The sequence below is a fragment of the Strigops habroptila genome, chromosome 1 (genome assembly GCF_004027225.2).
Source record: "Strigops habroptila isolate Jane chromosome 1, bStrHab1.2.pri, whole genome shotgun sequence".
Taxonomy (NCBI): domain Eukaryota; kingdom Metazoa; phylum Chordata; class Aves; order Psittaciformes; family Psittacidae; genus Strigops; species Strigops habroptila.
The window spans coordinates 75823293-75840787 of record NC_044277.2 but is presented as its reverse complement, the minus strand read 5'-3'; the positions used below and the strand labels follow the sequence as shown (position 1 = coordinate 75840787).

Here is a 17495-nt window from a genome sequence, read left to right as displayed (position 1 = left end):
GGTTATTATCAACCAAAAATAAAGATGTTAAGGTCTAAATAGCATTTTTACATCACATGTGCAAACAACATTTTAAGAGAAGTGGTACTTTGCTACAAATGAGGCATAAAGTACTTCGCAATAATTTATTTTATTGTCATTAAACATTCAAAGAAGCAGCAACTCTCGTCTGCTTACTATGGCCAAATGCCCAGATTTAAATTTTATATTTTTTTTCTCATGCATCTGTTTAACCTAAAGATTGGACAGTTTAGGCTGCAAGAAAACAGAAGGCTGAAAATGTGAGCAACTTTGCCTTGAGGCAGGGGGACTTGCAAACCTGGCAGGCCATTTATCTTTACAGCAACATACATGAAGTTTAGCCAAACCTGGAGATTCCCAGTTAGTTGAGGCAGTACAGATTCATCCAGTATTTTACATCAATTTGCTCACACTTAGACAGACTATCTGTCCTTAGCATCCTCCACTACTCTCTGCAACTCTAACTAGCTAAAGGAAATCAAGACCATTTGTTCTACTACGTGAAAGTAGAAGAAAATCCTGCCTACAAACTTGCCTGTGGCTCTGGTACCTACCTGAGAACTCACCTACAGAGTTCGGAGATTTTGGGAGTGAGGAGGAGAGGTTTCTCCCTTTTCTGCTTGATAATCTGGCTCTGAACCTCTGGCTTCAATTCCCCTCTGCTTTTCTGGAATGAAGGAGCCTTGATCCAGTTCTGTCACTAGATTTATGAGAAATGTGCAACAGAGACCCAGTGGGCAGCAAGGCCCAGTTCTGTCACTCCTAAATTTTCCTTTGCTACAGAGGAGTTTGCTGCCTGCTATAATTTAGTTGGCCTTTCTTATTTCCTGTGCCTCTCACAGACAATAAACAGAAATATTCCAGACATTACTTTTTGTCTGGAGCCCAAGAAACATTTTCAAAACAACACAAGCACTTGCAGTGCCCACTCTCTCACAGTTCTCAAGCTACACAGCAGAAAAGAAATACTTGCATTCATCTGAGGATAAAACTGTGCCATTAAACAAAGGAAGAATAGCTTCTTAGGCACTTTACAATTTACTCAAAAGGGATTAAAACGTGTAAGGGAAAATGCTTCATGATGCTAAACACTTCTGGATAGTCTGAACTACACCAGTACAGAAAAAACACTACCTGAGCCGCAAAGAGTCAAGCAGCATTTGCAGTCAGCCAACCATCTCCACATAGGAGCATGCCAAAGTTTTATTTACTTTGACAATGGCCATTGAACGATGAGGAACTGTTGTCAGACTTCAGAAGAGGGCAGCAGGCAATTAATGTTGAAACCAAGGATCGGAGAATCAGAGACAACAAGTGATGTTCATCTCAGAATACGGTAAGGTCAATCAGACTAATCTTAGATTGAAGTTTGATTTCAGCTACAGTGAAACAATTTGAGAGGCAGCTTTTGAAGGAACGATACCAGATTTGACTCAAAATTACAAACTTAACTGCCTTGGGCAGCTTCTGGATAGACTCACTACCTGTTCCATTTTCAACTTCATTCAGGCATTCAAATCATGACTTGGAAAAATAAGAACATCTCTCTTACCTAATCTTAACACTGTTGCAGGGCTTTGTAGCAGTTCACACTGCAAGATAGAACAGAAGTAATTGAAGTGGCAAGCTTTCTTTAAAAATACTTTTGAAAGCCTTTGTGTCACTTATCTAATGGTGTTATCTCTCCATACAATGTTATCAAATCATAAATCCATTACACTTCAGAATAAATCTCCATTTACGTGGCAAAGCAACTACAAAACCTAAGATAGAGATAGATTTACTGCTCACAACTGATGTTATCTCTTCAGAAGAAGTTTTCATATGTCTACTGTAATGAGTCAGTCTTCAAGAAAAATCAAACCAATGATATTCTTCCCAACTTAGTTAGAAAGCACTGAAAGACTGCCTGATGTGCCAGATCCTTGACATGTCTTGGACTATGACCAGAAAAGATAATATTAAGCTATTCTAGCACTTTTTTACCTCTTTCCCAATAGGTAATGTCAATCCTTTAATAAATGGAAGATAGGAACAAATCTGTTTAAGTTCACAAAAGTTGTGATTGCATTGCTCCACTTCATAGGGGTTACTTGGACACTGCTCAGTTGCAGCACCCCTGTTTCTTCTATCATAGAACAACCCCACCAAAAAGCTCCAGAGTAATATCTAGCTTATTGCATCTGGTGTTTCATCTCAGCAGCAACCTAAGAACACATTACATCAATCGAAGAATTTTAATCCCCCAACTTTCCAAAAAAAAGAAACAAACCCCAAAACAAAACCTGACTAGGGCTGCCACGTTTCACATTATATCTATATTAACACAAAGCATTAGTGTTAGCATTGTTTGTATATATTGAATACATTCAAATACAAATCACATTCTGCTTTCAGTGAAGGTACTGCTAAAGCTTTTAATACTGGGAAGGGTGTGTGTGGATATAAGCTTGTTTAAAAAAAGCAGACGACACTGGTGAAAAGAACACCTACATAAACCCCATCAGAATTGAAGTTTACAGATTTTGCCACAGTTTTTGTTTCTCAGTCTCAGATCAAAAAGAAAAAGTCAGAAGGCATGTATTTTCCTTTCCTTCTCTGCTGAAGCTACAAAAACACCATAGTAAACTGCTTATGAAAAATGCAATTAGTTGGTTTCTTGCGTGCTGGCAACTAGAATTATCAGGACTCGGCTGATGTATTTCAGAAGGTAGCCAGGACTTAATGACTTTCCTGTGCAACCGATGTGGGCTAGAGAGTTTCAAGGAAGTACAGCGGGTTTCCAGTCTCCTTAATGCATTTCATTATCACTGGTGGCTGGGTTGTTTGTGTTGCTTTTCTTAAGGTACAGATTAGTACATTTGACCATCCCTATCAGAATATTGCATTTTAATTTTTTTAAAAAAGTAAAAAAAAACCCCATAGTTCTATTACTCACATGGAGTATTTCATAAGTCATCCATTTTAGATCACAAAAGTCGATGCTGATCATAGAACACAAAATTGTATTCTCCAGCCTTAACTCTTCAAAGCCATTTTACTGGCACCAGATTGAAAATTACTTTGAGGATTCTCACTGGAATTCTAGAGCTTAAAATTATAGGAATTCCATTGGCTTAGCAGATGTACTAAGAAGAAATAGGGTCTTGAAGCCATCAAGATAATGCAATACACTACACTGTTAAACTAGAAGTCCAGAATATCAACAACATTGCGTAGTGTGAATACACATCTCCATTATATACATTGACCCTATAAAACTTCCTCCTGTGTAAAGATAAAGCTCTAGAGAGATGGAAGGAATTGTGGAAGGCCTACCAGACAGTTGGAAAAAGTGCAAAGGTATCACTGAGCAGTATCACACCATTATCATACAGTTTCTGGAGAGCATGCTAAATCAAAGCAGATAAGAAATTAATGAATAAGCAGATAAGAAATCTTTGCATATGCCCTTGAGCTCTCACACTGCTCATCCTGCACTACCAACACTGCTACAGGTTAAAAACACAAAGACCAAAAGCAGATTTGTCAGGTAAAATTGAAAATAAAACACAGCACACTTGCTTAAGTGTGATCATGCTGCCTACTAGTTAAGGACCTGTGTGAAAGACTGAGAAACTCCAGAGACACCATACTCTTCCCCACCTTGCCCTTCCTTTCCTGGGTACATAAAACAGCCTTCCTCCTCAGCCACTTAGGACTGCAAGGCTAGACTACTACATACCAGTAGGTGGGCTTGATCTATCCTATTTGTTACAGAGAGTTTTTGTACTAGATTGTGTAGATTATTTCTGGAGAATGTTACCCAGTGGAATACTTTATCATGTAAGATAAAGGGCTTGAAAATACCTCCTAAATTTTCAGAATCCTTTACAATTTGTCCTACATTTGCTCAAAACATGCATGGCTAGTGTTAGAAAAAAGGCAGTTACCTGCCTTCACAAATAGACCTGACTCTGTGTCCTCCCTACCACATTCCTTTCAGCCAACTGCTGATATCTCAATTAGGAAGAAAACTGAAGAAAACATGGGTAGGATTAATCTGTGCTTAAAAAGCACAAACAGGCAAACCACACAACCACTAACAGCCATCTTTGCTGCGTGAAAGGCTCCTGTGTCTGACTAGTCTTGTTCTGGTTTAGATTCTAATCCTGTGGAAGCCAAACTTCACTTTCTAGGAATGTTTTTGCTCATGTAGGGACTTAATGACGAAACCCTACACTTCAGCGAAGGACACGGTGGGGGGAAGGGCAGGTGGAGATCTTATCCACAGAAGGGCATGGGTTTATTTTCTATAGAAAATGAGGCCTAGCAAAATGAAAGCAAGAAACCCAGAAAGGAACAAGTCTGCAACACTCACTAGTGTCCAACTTCTGCTGGCAACATTTCTTCCTGTGCTCAAAAAATGGTAAGAGATAAGGTGGTTCAATTCCACTTCATTACCTGACCCACAACAAGAGAAACATGTACCATTTTTAAGATGCTGGGCAGTCATTCTAGTCCAGCTCTCAGACAGAAACACAGCTTGACTTACTATGTACTTTCATGGTGAGAAGCAAATGACATCATTACCAAAGCCCTAAATCAACACACAATAGTTCAATCAATAGATTCCTGGACAACCAAATAGAAGCTAACCTTTCGTCTTACAATTCCCACGCTACCTCTTGATAAACTGTAAGCCCATTCACAGTCGGATAATTTCTCATATATGAGAAAGGCTTTCTCACATAGAGCCTCTTGAAACCAGAGTCAAAGTGGGAAAAAATTGTAATTGTTTGAGGGAGAGGAAGTCTCATGTTCACCTTTGTTCCAGCAGTTCCTGGCAAGAGAAACAAATACTCACAACAAGCATTCATGTTTCTCCATAAAGACAACCATACAGTGCAACAAAAGGTACACCCACAGGGGAATAAAGAGCAATAATTTCCCAAGAGAAATGAAGACATAAGTAAAATATGCTGCTCATGCCTAGTAAGTGCCAAAGAAAACTTCATACTGGACTATGCTGTGTAGTCTACATATACAAATGGAAAGAAAAACTGTTTTAAAAAAGTCACCCCAAAAATCTTTTATGTTTGAACATTTCAATTCAGGTACTGTGGCTATAGTTCTGATCCCAATATCTTTTATATATCTGATTATGTCACAAGGCATTTAACCTTCCATCTTTCCAGGAAGTTACCCCCTCTCCCACACAGAGCAAATGTTCAAGGAATAGATAATGCTAACAGATGAATTAACCTAAAAGTAGCTTTTCAGTACTAAAACAAAAATGTAAATTCCATCAGTAAGTGCAAAGATGTAGAAACACTCAGAACACTTTGTGTTTTACATGGCTTTAGTTTTAAATAGAAGATTCTAAATGGAAAAGGATCTACTAACACTTTAGAGCATTAAAATTTAACCATGTTTTCTGGTAGTGTTTGGGGTTGTTTTCAGAAAAAAATTTCAGACAATCCTATTTCATTATTTCATTTACAAACAATAATCTGTTTCTTCTAAACCTGAATATTTATCTAACTACTGCACCATCATTTAAGTGGGGGATTTAAATCCTTTTTGATCCAATTCTAGAATATGTGAAAAGAAGCAAATCCTTACACCAGCAGAATACAGATTACTTTCAAGCAGTTTTACCAGCCGTGACTGCATCAACTTGAAAACTGCAGAAATTAATACAAATATGATTTCATTAATTAAAGAAACAACCTTCATTTCCTAGGACAGCAAGAAAATGTGATCCTGGGCTGGCTGTTCCTGCCGAAACAAGCAGAACTCCATTGAAGAAGCTTCTCATAAAAGCACAGACTGTTTATGCTGCCAGAAGAAAAAAAAATAAAATAAAATCCAGAGCCAGATTCTACCACCACAACTCTTAGGAGGATTCTTCTATTTTATCTGTTCTCTGCCAAGAGAAAGCATAGTCATTGAGAAAGAGTGAGTTTCTTTATACAGTGGAAACAGACTTTAAAAAAGCCAACTTAATAATAAGGTAAAAATAAATTATAGCTGAAAAACTCCAAGCCAGCTGTAGACACAAGTTTACAGAGCACTGTTTAGAGATACTCAGCTACTGTAAGACAGCCTTAAAACTTGCCAGAACGTGCTATGGTTGAACTCTATTGCTTTTGAAAGCCTGGTAGTACCTTTTGTAAACCTAAGTAACCAGCAGAAGAACAGAAGGATCAAGTTAGGGAACATTTAAACAAACCAGAGAGACACAAACCCATGCGACCTGATGGGATGCATTTCTGGAGCCTGAGTGATCTGGCCAATGCCATGGCAAGGTCACTCTCAATCATCCTAGAAAGGTTATGGCAATCAAGAGAGGTTCTAGGGGACTGGACAAAACCAAAAACGTTACCCTTATCTTCAAGAAAGGCAGGGAGGACAATCTAGGGAACCACAGTCTGGACAGCCTCACCTTAATCCAGGAAAAGCCTGCTCTAGCTGACTCCGTTTTGAGCAGTGGGTTGAATTAGAGGTCTGCAGAGATGTCACTTCTAATATGCAAGTTTGTAGACTTCAGGCTCTAAAGTAGACAGAGATATGGCCAGGACTCATTGGAAAATGTCATAATTTAATTTTATTGCCTGTACATATCTCCACTGGCAGTTCAGTGTTCCAGAAGAAGAGAGCAATTCCTCAGTAAGACTAGAGCACCTATGTTCTCAAACCCTGACAAAAACAGACGAGGACCTTCAAGGTTGTTGGCTACAAAAAGAGTACAATCAAACATGAACTCAAGGAGGAAGGTCAGCTACTAGATCTTCTTGACATACAAGAGCATATTGTTAGTTTCAACATAATGCTAGCATGGCTAACTGGAATTTAAATCCTTCTGCTCTGAGGCTTTTATTTATACCTCTTTTAGTAAATCCTAAAGTTCCAAAAATTCTGAAAGCATGAGTCGTAATAGTATAATATCAACAATACATTCAACAATAGATTATTGCTTCCATCATCTTAGTTTTAAATGATTATGTGAGACTCCACCTGGAGTACTGCATCCAGCTCTGGAGCCCTCAGCACAGGAAAGACATGGACCTATCGGAGAGGGTCCAGAGGAGGTCCACAAAAATGATCGGAAGGATGGAACACCTCTCCTATGAGGAATGGCTGAGAGAGTTGGGCTTGATCAGCCTCTAAAAGAGAAGGCTCCAGAGAGACCTTATTGCAGCCTTTCAGTGCTTAAAGGGGGCTTATAAGAAAGATGGGAGCAGACTTTTTAGCAGGGCCTATTATGATAGGACAAGGGGTAATGGTTTTAAACTGAAAGAGGGCAGATTCAGACTAGATATAAGGAAGAAATTTTTTTGCCCATGAGGGTAATGAAACACTGGCACAGGTTGCCCAGAGAGGTGGTTGATGCCCCACCCTGGAAACATTCAAAGTCAGGCTGGACAGGGCTCTGAGCAACATGATCCCGTTGAAGATGTCCCCGCCCATGGTAGGGGGGTTGGACTAGATGACCTTCAAATGTCCCTTCCAACCCAGACTATTCTATGACTCCATGTTGATGCCAAAAGCAATTTCCTTATAAACTGCCAGAGAACAGGCAAATGGAAGAAGGAGAATAGAAATATGTTTTACTAGCTACTATAGAAAAGATGATCTGTTCAGTAATTCTGTTGGTGACCAGCTGTTGCCTTTTGTCTTGCAGGCCAGTAAGCTAAATCAAGTCCTACCAGCACTGAGCCAGTAACAAAACAACAACATATTTCATTGTAAGAGCATCGAGCACTGTAAGAAACTCTCAAATACATGCAATTTCTTTTCATCAGTTCCCACAATGCTTTACTATCTTCAATTATAGGATTTAAATGAAATACTCATTCTTTAGAGTAGTTCACAATTTTGGGGGGGGGGGGGGGGGAATCACCTCTAAGTTACTCTATCCCATGCAGTCACATTTACATAGAAAGAGGATTGTGTGCAATCTGGCAACAAATATCAGAGCCTTAAATAGGTGGCCTGCTTCTCCACCATGCATGTAGTCATAACAGCAATGAGTCTGGGCTCCCCATGAACTGAAAAGATTACACCTGTAACGTGACAACTAGACTTGATCCAAATTCTCCTTTCACTGTCAAACAAGCCTGTGCAACTCTTGATCAAAATGGGTTCTTCCTACTTAACTATAACTGATACTCTGCCAGTGTTTCTGGTTTCTCCTCTTTCTTATCTTTCTTAAAAACAAACAAACAAAAGACATCTGACATCATAACTGCTCCTTTTATATCATTATCTGCAAATTCCATTAGCATTTTTACAGGAACAAAGAAGGAAACCAAGGAAGATTATTTTAAAAATAGATTCACTGAAAAGTGTTTAAATACCTTCCTCCAAGTTAATATGCTGTTTCAGAAGACTTCAGTATAGTATTCCTGCAGCTATTACACACACTTGTACACAAATCTCCAAGAAAGAAAAGTATCACATAATTTGTTGATATTACAAAATTATGTATTGTAGACAGGAATTTCCCGATTCAAAACATGGGCATGAAAGAGAGGTTCCTGTTTCTCTCTTTACTCCAAGAAGGGTCTTTGGAAGGGTTTACTAGCACAGCCTGCCTGGAATACAGAGCTCCAGGTTAAGTGCTGTACTACCACCCACACTGCTAAAGCAAGGGTATGATGGCAACACAAGTCTAACTACATGATTCCAGCTCAAGAGAGTCACTATGCCACCTGTGTCTGAATGCAAGTTGCTGTATGTTGTATGTTTTCATATCTCAATTCTGAAAACAGATGTGTTTGTTAGAAAACAAACGCTTCCCACTGAAAAAAGATCCACTAAAATCAGAGCAATAACTGCTATGCCACTATAGATTCCTCTGACTAAAAGCCCATGCACATAAGTGAAACCTGGGCTTGCATTTTCAGCAAAAACTGCTATTGAGCACAGTAAGGAAAACGATTCCCAATGCCATGCAGCTCCTGACAGTAATTACCCATTTCAGATAAATACAGATACATGTGTTAAACACCCATTTGCATGGACAGGTAGTCCACATGGGAAATGCATATAGGAAAAAAGAAAAATAATAATTAAAAAAATAATCAACCAACAATTTTTTCCCTATTTATTGTTTAACGTTAAGGTCACAAAATTGTGTAGGGGGAAGAGACCTACTTTGCCATGAAATTACTTTTGTTGAGTTTGGATATTGGCATAGATTGGAACCTTTTCCTTAAATACTTGTTCAAACACAACCAACTCTAGCCTTTCCTTTGAGGCAGTACTTGAAACTGTTCATGCCTATTCCAGGCTTTGCTACAGTTCAGTCTATGTAATACAATCACAACAGCACTTCTTCACACCTCCATATAGAATATAAACAAGAGTTTCTTTGATCAGCACAATTTAGTCCTGTTTGTTTCTGCTCTAGAGCTTCTTGGAGTAAAGACGCTCACTTTGGTCAATATGCAGACCTTAATTTCTTGAGAGAAATGGCCAGGCTCTCTGCTGAATTATCTTTCTGTATAAACAGACACCTACAGATAGAGACACCACAGTGGAAAGCATGCAAGAGGTGCATCTAGGATAACAGGAACTTCTTTTATCACCTACATCGTAACATCAAGATGATGACAGCACCTCCTCTATGCTTCAGCTCCTCCAATGAGGTCTTGCATAAAGCTGTCTTTAATGTGATGTCTATGCTAGAAGGCACACAGGTAGACTTGGAACTGAAGTGGGAGGTATGATCAGACAGAACTAATAGCTTTTCCCCATGCTCAGCTACACCACCACTGCTAGGACTCAACCTAAATGCTACTTGAGTACCAAAGTCCTGCAGCATGTCTATACAATCACAAGTTGTACATCTACATATGTAGACAACATAGCATATTTCCTTATGAAGAAGGAAGAGGTTCTATTGGCAGCCCCCCACCCAATTCTTCAACTTTCAAATGTTGTCACTCCTTCATGTAATAGTTGCCCTAATCCAACAAAGCACACATCCTGTATTAAAAAATACAGGCATAGCTGACTACAAAACAAAGAGCAGAAACAAACCACTTATGCATTTCAGCCTTCAAATGTCATCCACTGCCTTCTGCCAATCACTCTCCTAACACAAACAAGCCCCACAAAGAAGCAAACTAATTCCTAGTTAGGAAGTGTTCACAGGAGTGAGGAATCCAGAAGTAGCCAAAGGACTGAAAACACCAGAAAACAAAGTTCGCTGAGGAGATTTTTGGGGTTAGCAATTCAGACTTAAAACCACCCAATTCTGAACACATGTTGGTGTTTTTCCACAAGGAATGATACAGTATCAACTTCAGCTTAGACTTTATGAAGTCCAGTTTGGTACAAGGACTTTCTTTCAAGAAAACAAAAATACAGTTTCAGTTTAGGAAAGTTACCAAAGCAATTTCATTTCCTTTCCTGCCCGTGGGGAATGGGTAAAAGAACGACTAGAATGTGCAAGTCCTGGACTCCTACCACCTTACCTGAGAGGGGTCTGCTGGAAGCTTCCCAAGTCATGCATCACCAGCACCAAAGTTTATCCAGGCTTCTGACTAGCACCCAGTTAACAATTTTATTTACTTTTTTAATGTACGAAAGAAAGAGCATCCAGCTAATTTTGCACCAGGCTGAAGCAACTATCCAAGTCAAAGATAACTCCCTAGAGCACGGTTTGTTAGCTTATGTCTATTAACAAAATAATAATAAAACAGAATACTCTATCTTCCCCCAGAAGCATTTTATGAAAGAGTAACATTTTATGAAATAACATGCATGTGAGCCAGTAAGTTACTTTCTGCAAAGCTACAGATAATATTAGCAACCTTTTAAAGCCTAAATCCCCCACAAATATGTTACTTTATGTGGGTGTATATAAACACATATGCCTGTGTACACACACACACAGAGGCAGTTAATTTATTAAGAAGAAAATACTGACTTATGAGAAACTGAAAGCAGCACAGCAGCTCAGTTAAGTGCCATGTCTGATCCTCCTCCCATCCTGCTGTGTGATCTGGACAACAACAAGCAACATATGCACTGAGCTTAGAGTAAATTTACTTTTTGGAGACAAACTGAGTAAACACACACACACACACACACACACACACACACACACACACTCCTTTTGCATTGCTGAGTTGAAAGTTACAGTAAAAAAAGAATATCATAAGCAGCATTTATGAAGGTTACTTTTGCCTAGCAGCAGTTGGTGGCTGTCAGAGTGCACATTCACTTTTAAAAATCAACATTGCTTAAGGGATTGACATTTTGAATGTTGCTGTATTTCCTGTCCCAGTCTTGCTGTTAAGAGGCATGTCTCAGCTCCCTGAATGCAGCAGAGTGAAACCCAGCTACAGATAAAGCGCAAGAACCAACCCAGGCTGAGCAGCAGAATGCAGAACAGAATTGCACAAGACAGTCGCAACAAAGTGCCACTGAGCAGCACCACAATATTTACAACAGTCTTGTGTTACAGTTCAATTACAGCTATTATGCACTGGGAAGGTGTATGAGAAAAGACTAGCCAAACTAGAACGGACTTCTACAAGAACAGCAAGATATGCTAGCTCAACAGATTGCCTGGAAAAGGATCAGAACAGTAAGACAGACAGAGGTAAGTGCTATATGCTAAACTTCATGTAAAACACATCAGATAGTAATGTGTAAATGTAACTCAGACATGCTAACAAAGTGAGAAAAAGTCTGCACAGCCTAGGAGCCATTGAGCACCCAACTTTAGACTCTCCTACTTGACTCTGAGAAGAAAAATATCTGTGCCAGAATCAAAAACGGTCCTTGCTAAAGATGCGGTGCACAGAGATGATACCTGGGGAAGGGGGGGAATTGAGTGTCACAGTTTTGTAATTAACTCAGTAAAAGCTAATTTAGTGCCTTTTCAATTCCCTTTACCCTCATTAAAATATCAATTATGATTCAACACTCTAAACAAAATCACTTACCCACCACTAATATTACTTCTCTAGTGCAAGACCACGATGTTACGCTGGTTTTTCACACCTGACATAAGCACTGTGTGTGAAGTTAATCTACCAACACACTGCGGGGAAACAAACCCTAACACATGCCAAAGTCCTTGAGTCTTGAATGACAGAACTTCTAGATTTAAAAGATTTCCATATACAACATCTGATGTGTCGAAATACTTGCCATCACTGAATTAGCAAAGATATAGTTTGAAATTAAAGGCAGCATCCACAAGGAGTTACTGTGTCCACAGCACCCTCAGGAAAGAGGACATAAGTACGAAATCTTAGGTCGATAAAGCAGACCTTAACCATTTCCCCCTGCTGAAGGGAGGGACTTCAGAAAGTAACCTTCCCCAGAATGAACACAGACCGACCTATTTCACTACAGTGCTACATGCTGGCAACTCCTAGAAAGCTTCAGCTACTGTACACCAGCTCATACATCACAGTTAAAGCCACCTTTGTGAATCATGTTGCCTGTGCTTTGTGGCAACTACATCCTATGACATAGGCAGGTTTCAGCACTGGCACTTACATTAGCATGACACTGGGATCCACACAGGAATTCTCCCTTCAAATGGTTTGTGAACAGAAAATGCCACGAATAAAAGTTTGAGAAGAAACGTTTTCAAAACCAGAACTGAGATAAAGTTATCCCCAAAGAGTTTCCACCTAAATCTTCACAAATATTCAGATCCAAAAAGAAAGAAAGTAATCAGTTTGATTCAAGAAGGTTGATTGCCTTGCCATTTCATCTATTAATGATAACGTGCCATTTCATCTATTTATCGCTTGCAATACATAAGCACTGTATAGGCAAAAGCCTTACAAGAACTGCCCCATGATCAAATGGATTTCTTGCTCCAGTGATCTGTTAGCTTCAGTCATGCTATTCAAACACAACTGCTGGAACACATTCATAAAGACTAACTCTGAGCTTCAACATTTCAGTCAGAATCTACTGCACAATATGATAAGCCTGAAATCTCAAGCTTCATATTTTTCTAAGTAAACAAGTTTTCAGAAATCATCTCCCTTATAGAAACATTTTAAAAGCCCAAATGAAAAGTAGTAAAAAGTTGTATTTCATAATTTACTTTTTAAAAGAGGTAAACTCCTGTAGACAAAATTGGGTATGTAATTATTTTATTTTAACTGATTGTTGTGTTCATATCCCATCTGCATGACATGATTTTTCAGAGAAGCAATTTTATTCACATTTAAACTTCATTCCAAGCAAGTTTTAGCCTGTCTTAGAAAATTAAATTTATGGAAAACAGATATGAAGGATGCCAGGAATTATTCAGCAGACTCTGTAAACAAGTTCATTTGGCCTCCTCAAACATCCAACTCTCCTGTCCCTCTCAACAGGACAGCTGCATGTTCAAATAAAACTTTATCCAATAGAGCCTTACACAAGCAAGCAAATAAATAAATAAAAGCTGTACAGTGCCATTTATGTTATTAGTCACAAATACTTTAGACAGCTACCTGAGATTGTTACATACAGTGTGTCAACTTCAAAGAACTGCCTAGTATTGGTAAGTGTAACAATATATCAATCCACACACAATTTCCGAGTAATTAAGGTGTTCTAGAAGAGGTATCCTGCCCTAATGTATCTCTTCAGCTTCGAAATGAGAAGCAATTCTGGCAAACTCCTGATATTCCACAGCCTCACAGTAGATGCGAAGGCTGCATGAAAAACACTATCCATCTTAAAAAATAATTCACAGTTGTCTTTCTGAAATCTCACCTAAGACATTAGCAAGCAGCAAATGAGAAGACAGCATCCAAGCAGCTCAGCTAACAGTGTGCCATAGAACAACATTAGCCTGCAGAGCCCACAGAGCTGAAAATGATGTACCATACACCTAACCACAGATGATGCTCCATGAACTTCAACCCAGATACTCAGGTTGCTCTTAAAGCACACAGCAGTTGGGTGTTTCCTCAGAGCACCACCTTTCCACCTGGGATCACAATCACATCCATAAAAAGCAACTTTTTATGGCAATCAAGCAGTCAGTTGTCAAAGGCACTAAAAGCTCCGGTAGCTTATGAAAAAAGGACTCCCTTTATCAGCTTTAGATATGTTCTCCTCCGCATCATCCAGAAAGAAAGCAGCAAACAAGAGCTTCTCTAAGTTTCACAGTAATTTATGATGCAGAGAAGCTGCCAGGAAACCCAGATCCATGAAAGCACTAATGATGCATGGGACAAGTTACCTAAATTGAAATATCAGTTTGGAGGTTGGGGGGGGAAGAGGGAGTTAATTTATTTTTATTTTATTTTAAAAAAAGTATTCTACCTATTTCTCAACCCTGGTAATGGTCTGTACTGCAAAGATTTATTTGTCACATGTAGTCTGCCTTTCCAGGATCCAACCTCCCTCTGAATGGGGAAAAGAATTAATTAAGAATATCATATTGCAGCATCCTCTTCCTCACAGTTCATATCAGGTAGTTCTGGAGTGGTAAAGTCCTCCTCCACTGCACTGAGGGCTGCCAAAAACTCAGTGTCCATCACATTCCTACTCCAAAACTAGACATTAATTGAAGCAAACAGTCATCTGGACTCACTGGAAAGCCTAAGGATGCAGCCGTGCCTTCCCACCATTGAGTGAAACACCTTTCAGTTCTGCAAGTGACCAGAATTATAGATACTGAGCCTTTCAACTCTGGGGACAAACTAGGATTTCCCCATTCAGGAGAAATCCAAAGAAGCTTTGACTGCAACTTCCAGATTCACTCCATTCACGCAGAAGTCATGCTAGCGATGGTATCAAGTGAGCAAAGCCCACAACAGTGAAAATATCTTTAGCTTAAAGCTTCTGACTGCTTCATCTCTTCCGAGAGCAGAGTTGATTCATCAATAAAAGAAAGGAACTGCAGAATCTGTTGAAGAAGCAGTGGTTTTCCTATTTTCTTTTCACCACCTTCATGCATACTTGGGATGTGAGAGAGGTGTGTTCTTTGGCAGTTGCCTTCTGGACTCCCAAAGAACTGAGCAGACCATAGGACCATCTCCCTTGCTCCACCCACAAACCCTCAACAACAATGAAAAAAGGGGGGGATGTGGTGATCCTATATAGTTTTGCACAATACTGTGAAGGGAAGACATATATCCCATAGAGTTGCGTAAATACGATGAGGACAACAACTAAAAGTTAAAGAAAGCTTCAACCAGCCTGGCAGGAAGACAAACTTGACATACCGGCCATTGGTTTGCCTGACACCAGCTGACTATTGCAGTAGTCCTTTACACCAGCAGCAAAGCAGCTGAAATTCATCCCCGATGCAACTCCAGCGAGACTAATAGGTTTCCACAAGAATGAACCGAGCCCTGTTACACCTAAACCCAAACCCACTAAAATTTCACTGAAGCGAAATTGCAGGAGTACAATCTATGGATAACAGCTGGAGAACATTAACTCTCCCCCTTCCTCCTTCCCGGGGTTAACTTTTTTCTTTCTGTTCAGACAGGAAGCAGTCATATACCCTACTGCATAATGTAAAGACTCTGGGATATGAAGAAAAGTAGAAAAGGATTACAAAGAGCGCCCTAAAAAGTTTCTCGTTTTAACAAAGTTACGCTACCGCACCCCCTGAGCTGCCTCATTTTAAGCCACGCCGCTGCCCCTACACCGTGAACTGAGACAGCAGTTACCTCCCACTTATTAAAATGAATAGAGTTAAGGGTGGTTTAAGGGTCTCAGCACAGTGGGAACCCGAGGGCCGTGTCCTGGATCCCGGCTGGGGAGACCGGGAAAGAAACGGGTGTCCGGGCGAGAGGCGCCGCGGCGGGATCTCCCGCCGCGGCGCCTCTCGCCCGAACCCCCCCCATCAGGGTGACCCCGCTGCTACCCCAGCACCCCTTTTTTTCCCCTCCCCGACTCACCCTCGCTGCCGTACTGCTTGCCATTGTTCGCGCCCATCCTGCCGGCTTCATGCTCCCCGCCACCGCCTCCCCACGCCGCCGTGCAGCATCTCGACCGCGGGGCGCCGAGCGACCGCGGGTGATGGAGAGGAGCCGGGAGGGTGGTGGGGAAAAGAGGGGCGGGAGGAGCCTACAAGAGTTTTCACGGCGACATGTCCAAAGCAGCCTTGTAACTTCCTCCGCTTCTTCTCGGGTGGCCGACACCCTCCCTTTCCGCCTCAAAAATGAAAAACTCAAGCAAAAAAAAAAAGCGGGATGGATGGGGTGGGAATCAAAAACGCAGTTTCCAGCCGGGAGTCAGGGCAGGGAAGGCGGCTCCAGTTATAATCCACAAGCAGGACGAGCGGGACGGCCCCCAGGCGCAGGCTCCACCGCCCCGCGCCCGGCGCTGGGGTTCCTCCGGTGCTTCGCCGCCGCTCCGCCTTCCTCCTCCTCGCAGCCCCGCTGCCACCTCCCACGGGAGGCCGCCGCCAGCCACTTGTTGCCCGGGGAGGGAGGAAGGGGAGAGCCGCCGCCGCAGACTTTTGTTAGCGGCAGGCGCCTCCTCCCGGCGTCCAGCACCGGAGCGATGGAGGGAGGGAGGAGGGATGGAGGATGGAGCCGAGAGCCGGCCCCGGACTTTAAAGACACAGCGCCCGGCCTAGGGGCTCCCCTTCTACCTCCCGCGGTGAAGCGCCGGCGGTGCCCCAGCGGAGCGCCCCGGGGCCCGGCCCGGTCCTCCCGCCCTTCCCCTTGCAGGGGTCTGCCCAGCCCCAGCTTTTCGGCACGGCTCAGCCTGTCCCGGGGGTTTGCCGGACCACCCCCAGCCTGCGTTTCGCAGGGCAGACCCCGGCCAAGCCCTGGCGCCACGGTGAGGGCAGCGGGCGCTGCGGAGGGGTCTGTGCGGCACAGCTGGCGGGACTGGGGGCTGTCTGCCCGGGTGGCCTGCCGATGGTCAGCCGCTGCGGGCCGGGCACCCTCGCGGCACCCTCCAGCCCTGCGCAGCGCACAGAAGTTGTCAGAAAGCCGTCCAGTGAGCAGGTTAATACCGAAACTGCCAGTCCTGAGAGGATGCTTGCCCCCACGGGCTAACACCCAAACAACAAAAATAACAATGAAGTTTGCTCAAGACAACTGTTACCCAGATTAAATGGTAATCAGGGGTTACCAAAGGATTTTTGGAATAGAGTCAGATTGAAAAGAAGTAAAAAAGAAGAAGGAAAGCTTGCAATAGGTGGAGAAACACCCTGGAGCAGGCATAGAGCAGCAGGCCAACCTGGTTTGACACCACCAACAGTCATCCTGCTGGCATCTTGCTGTGGCCTCGGCCTGATCGTGCTGGCTCTGTGTCTGGCAGCAGGTAGGGTGCAACAAGCAGGCTCCACACCGCAGGTGTGGGCAGTACTTGTGGCACATACATTAACACAGGGAGCAGCACAGGTACACGTAACTACACATGCAATATGGGTACCTGCAGGAGGTGTGTGTGAATAGGGGGACCCATACCCCCAGAAAAGGGGTGTGTACTTGTAACTCACACAGCCTGGGGAGTGGCGTGCCCATGGCGTGCTAGTGTGAGACTAG

General features: G+C 42.0%; 1 protein-coding gene across 1 annotated transcript in view; it reads right to left on the bottom strand.

The window, feature by feature from the left end:
* FBXL7 (F-box and leucine rich repeat protein 7) overlaps positions 1-16463 on the bottom strand; it is a 180069-nt gene extending 163606 nt beyond the window's left edge. The window contains exon 1 of the mRNA XM_030505054.1: positions 15894-16463. Within this exon, the coding sequence (XP_030360914.1) occupies positions 15894-15930 (37 nt within the window). The 5' untranslated portion in view covers positions 15931-16463. The remainder of the gene's footprint in view (positions 1-15893) is intronic.
* Positions 16464-17495: the final 1032 nt, after the last annotated feature.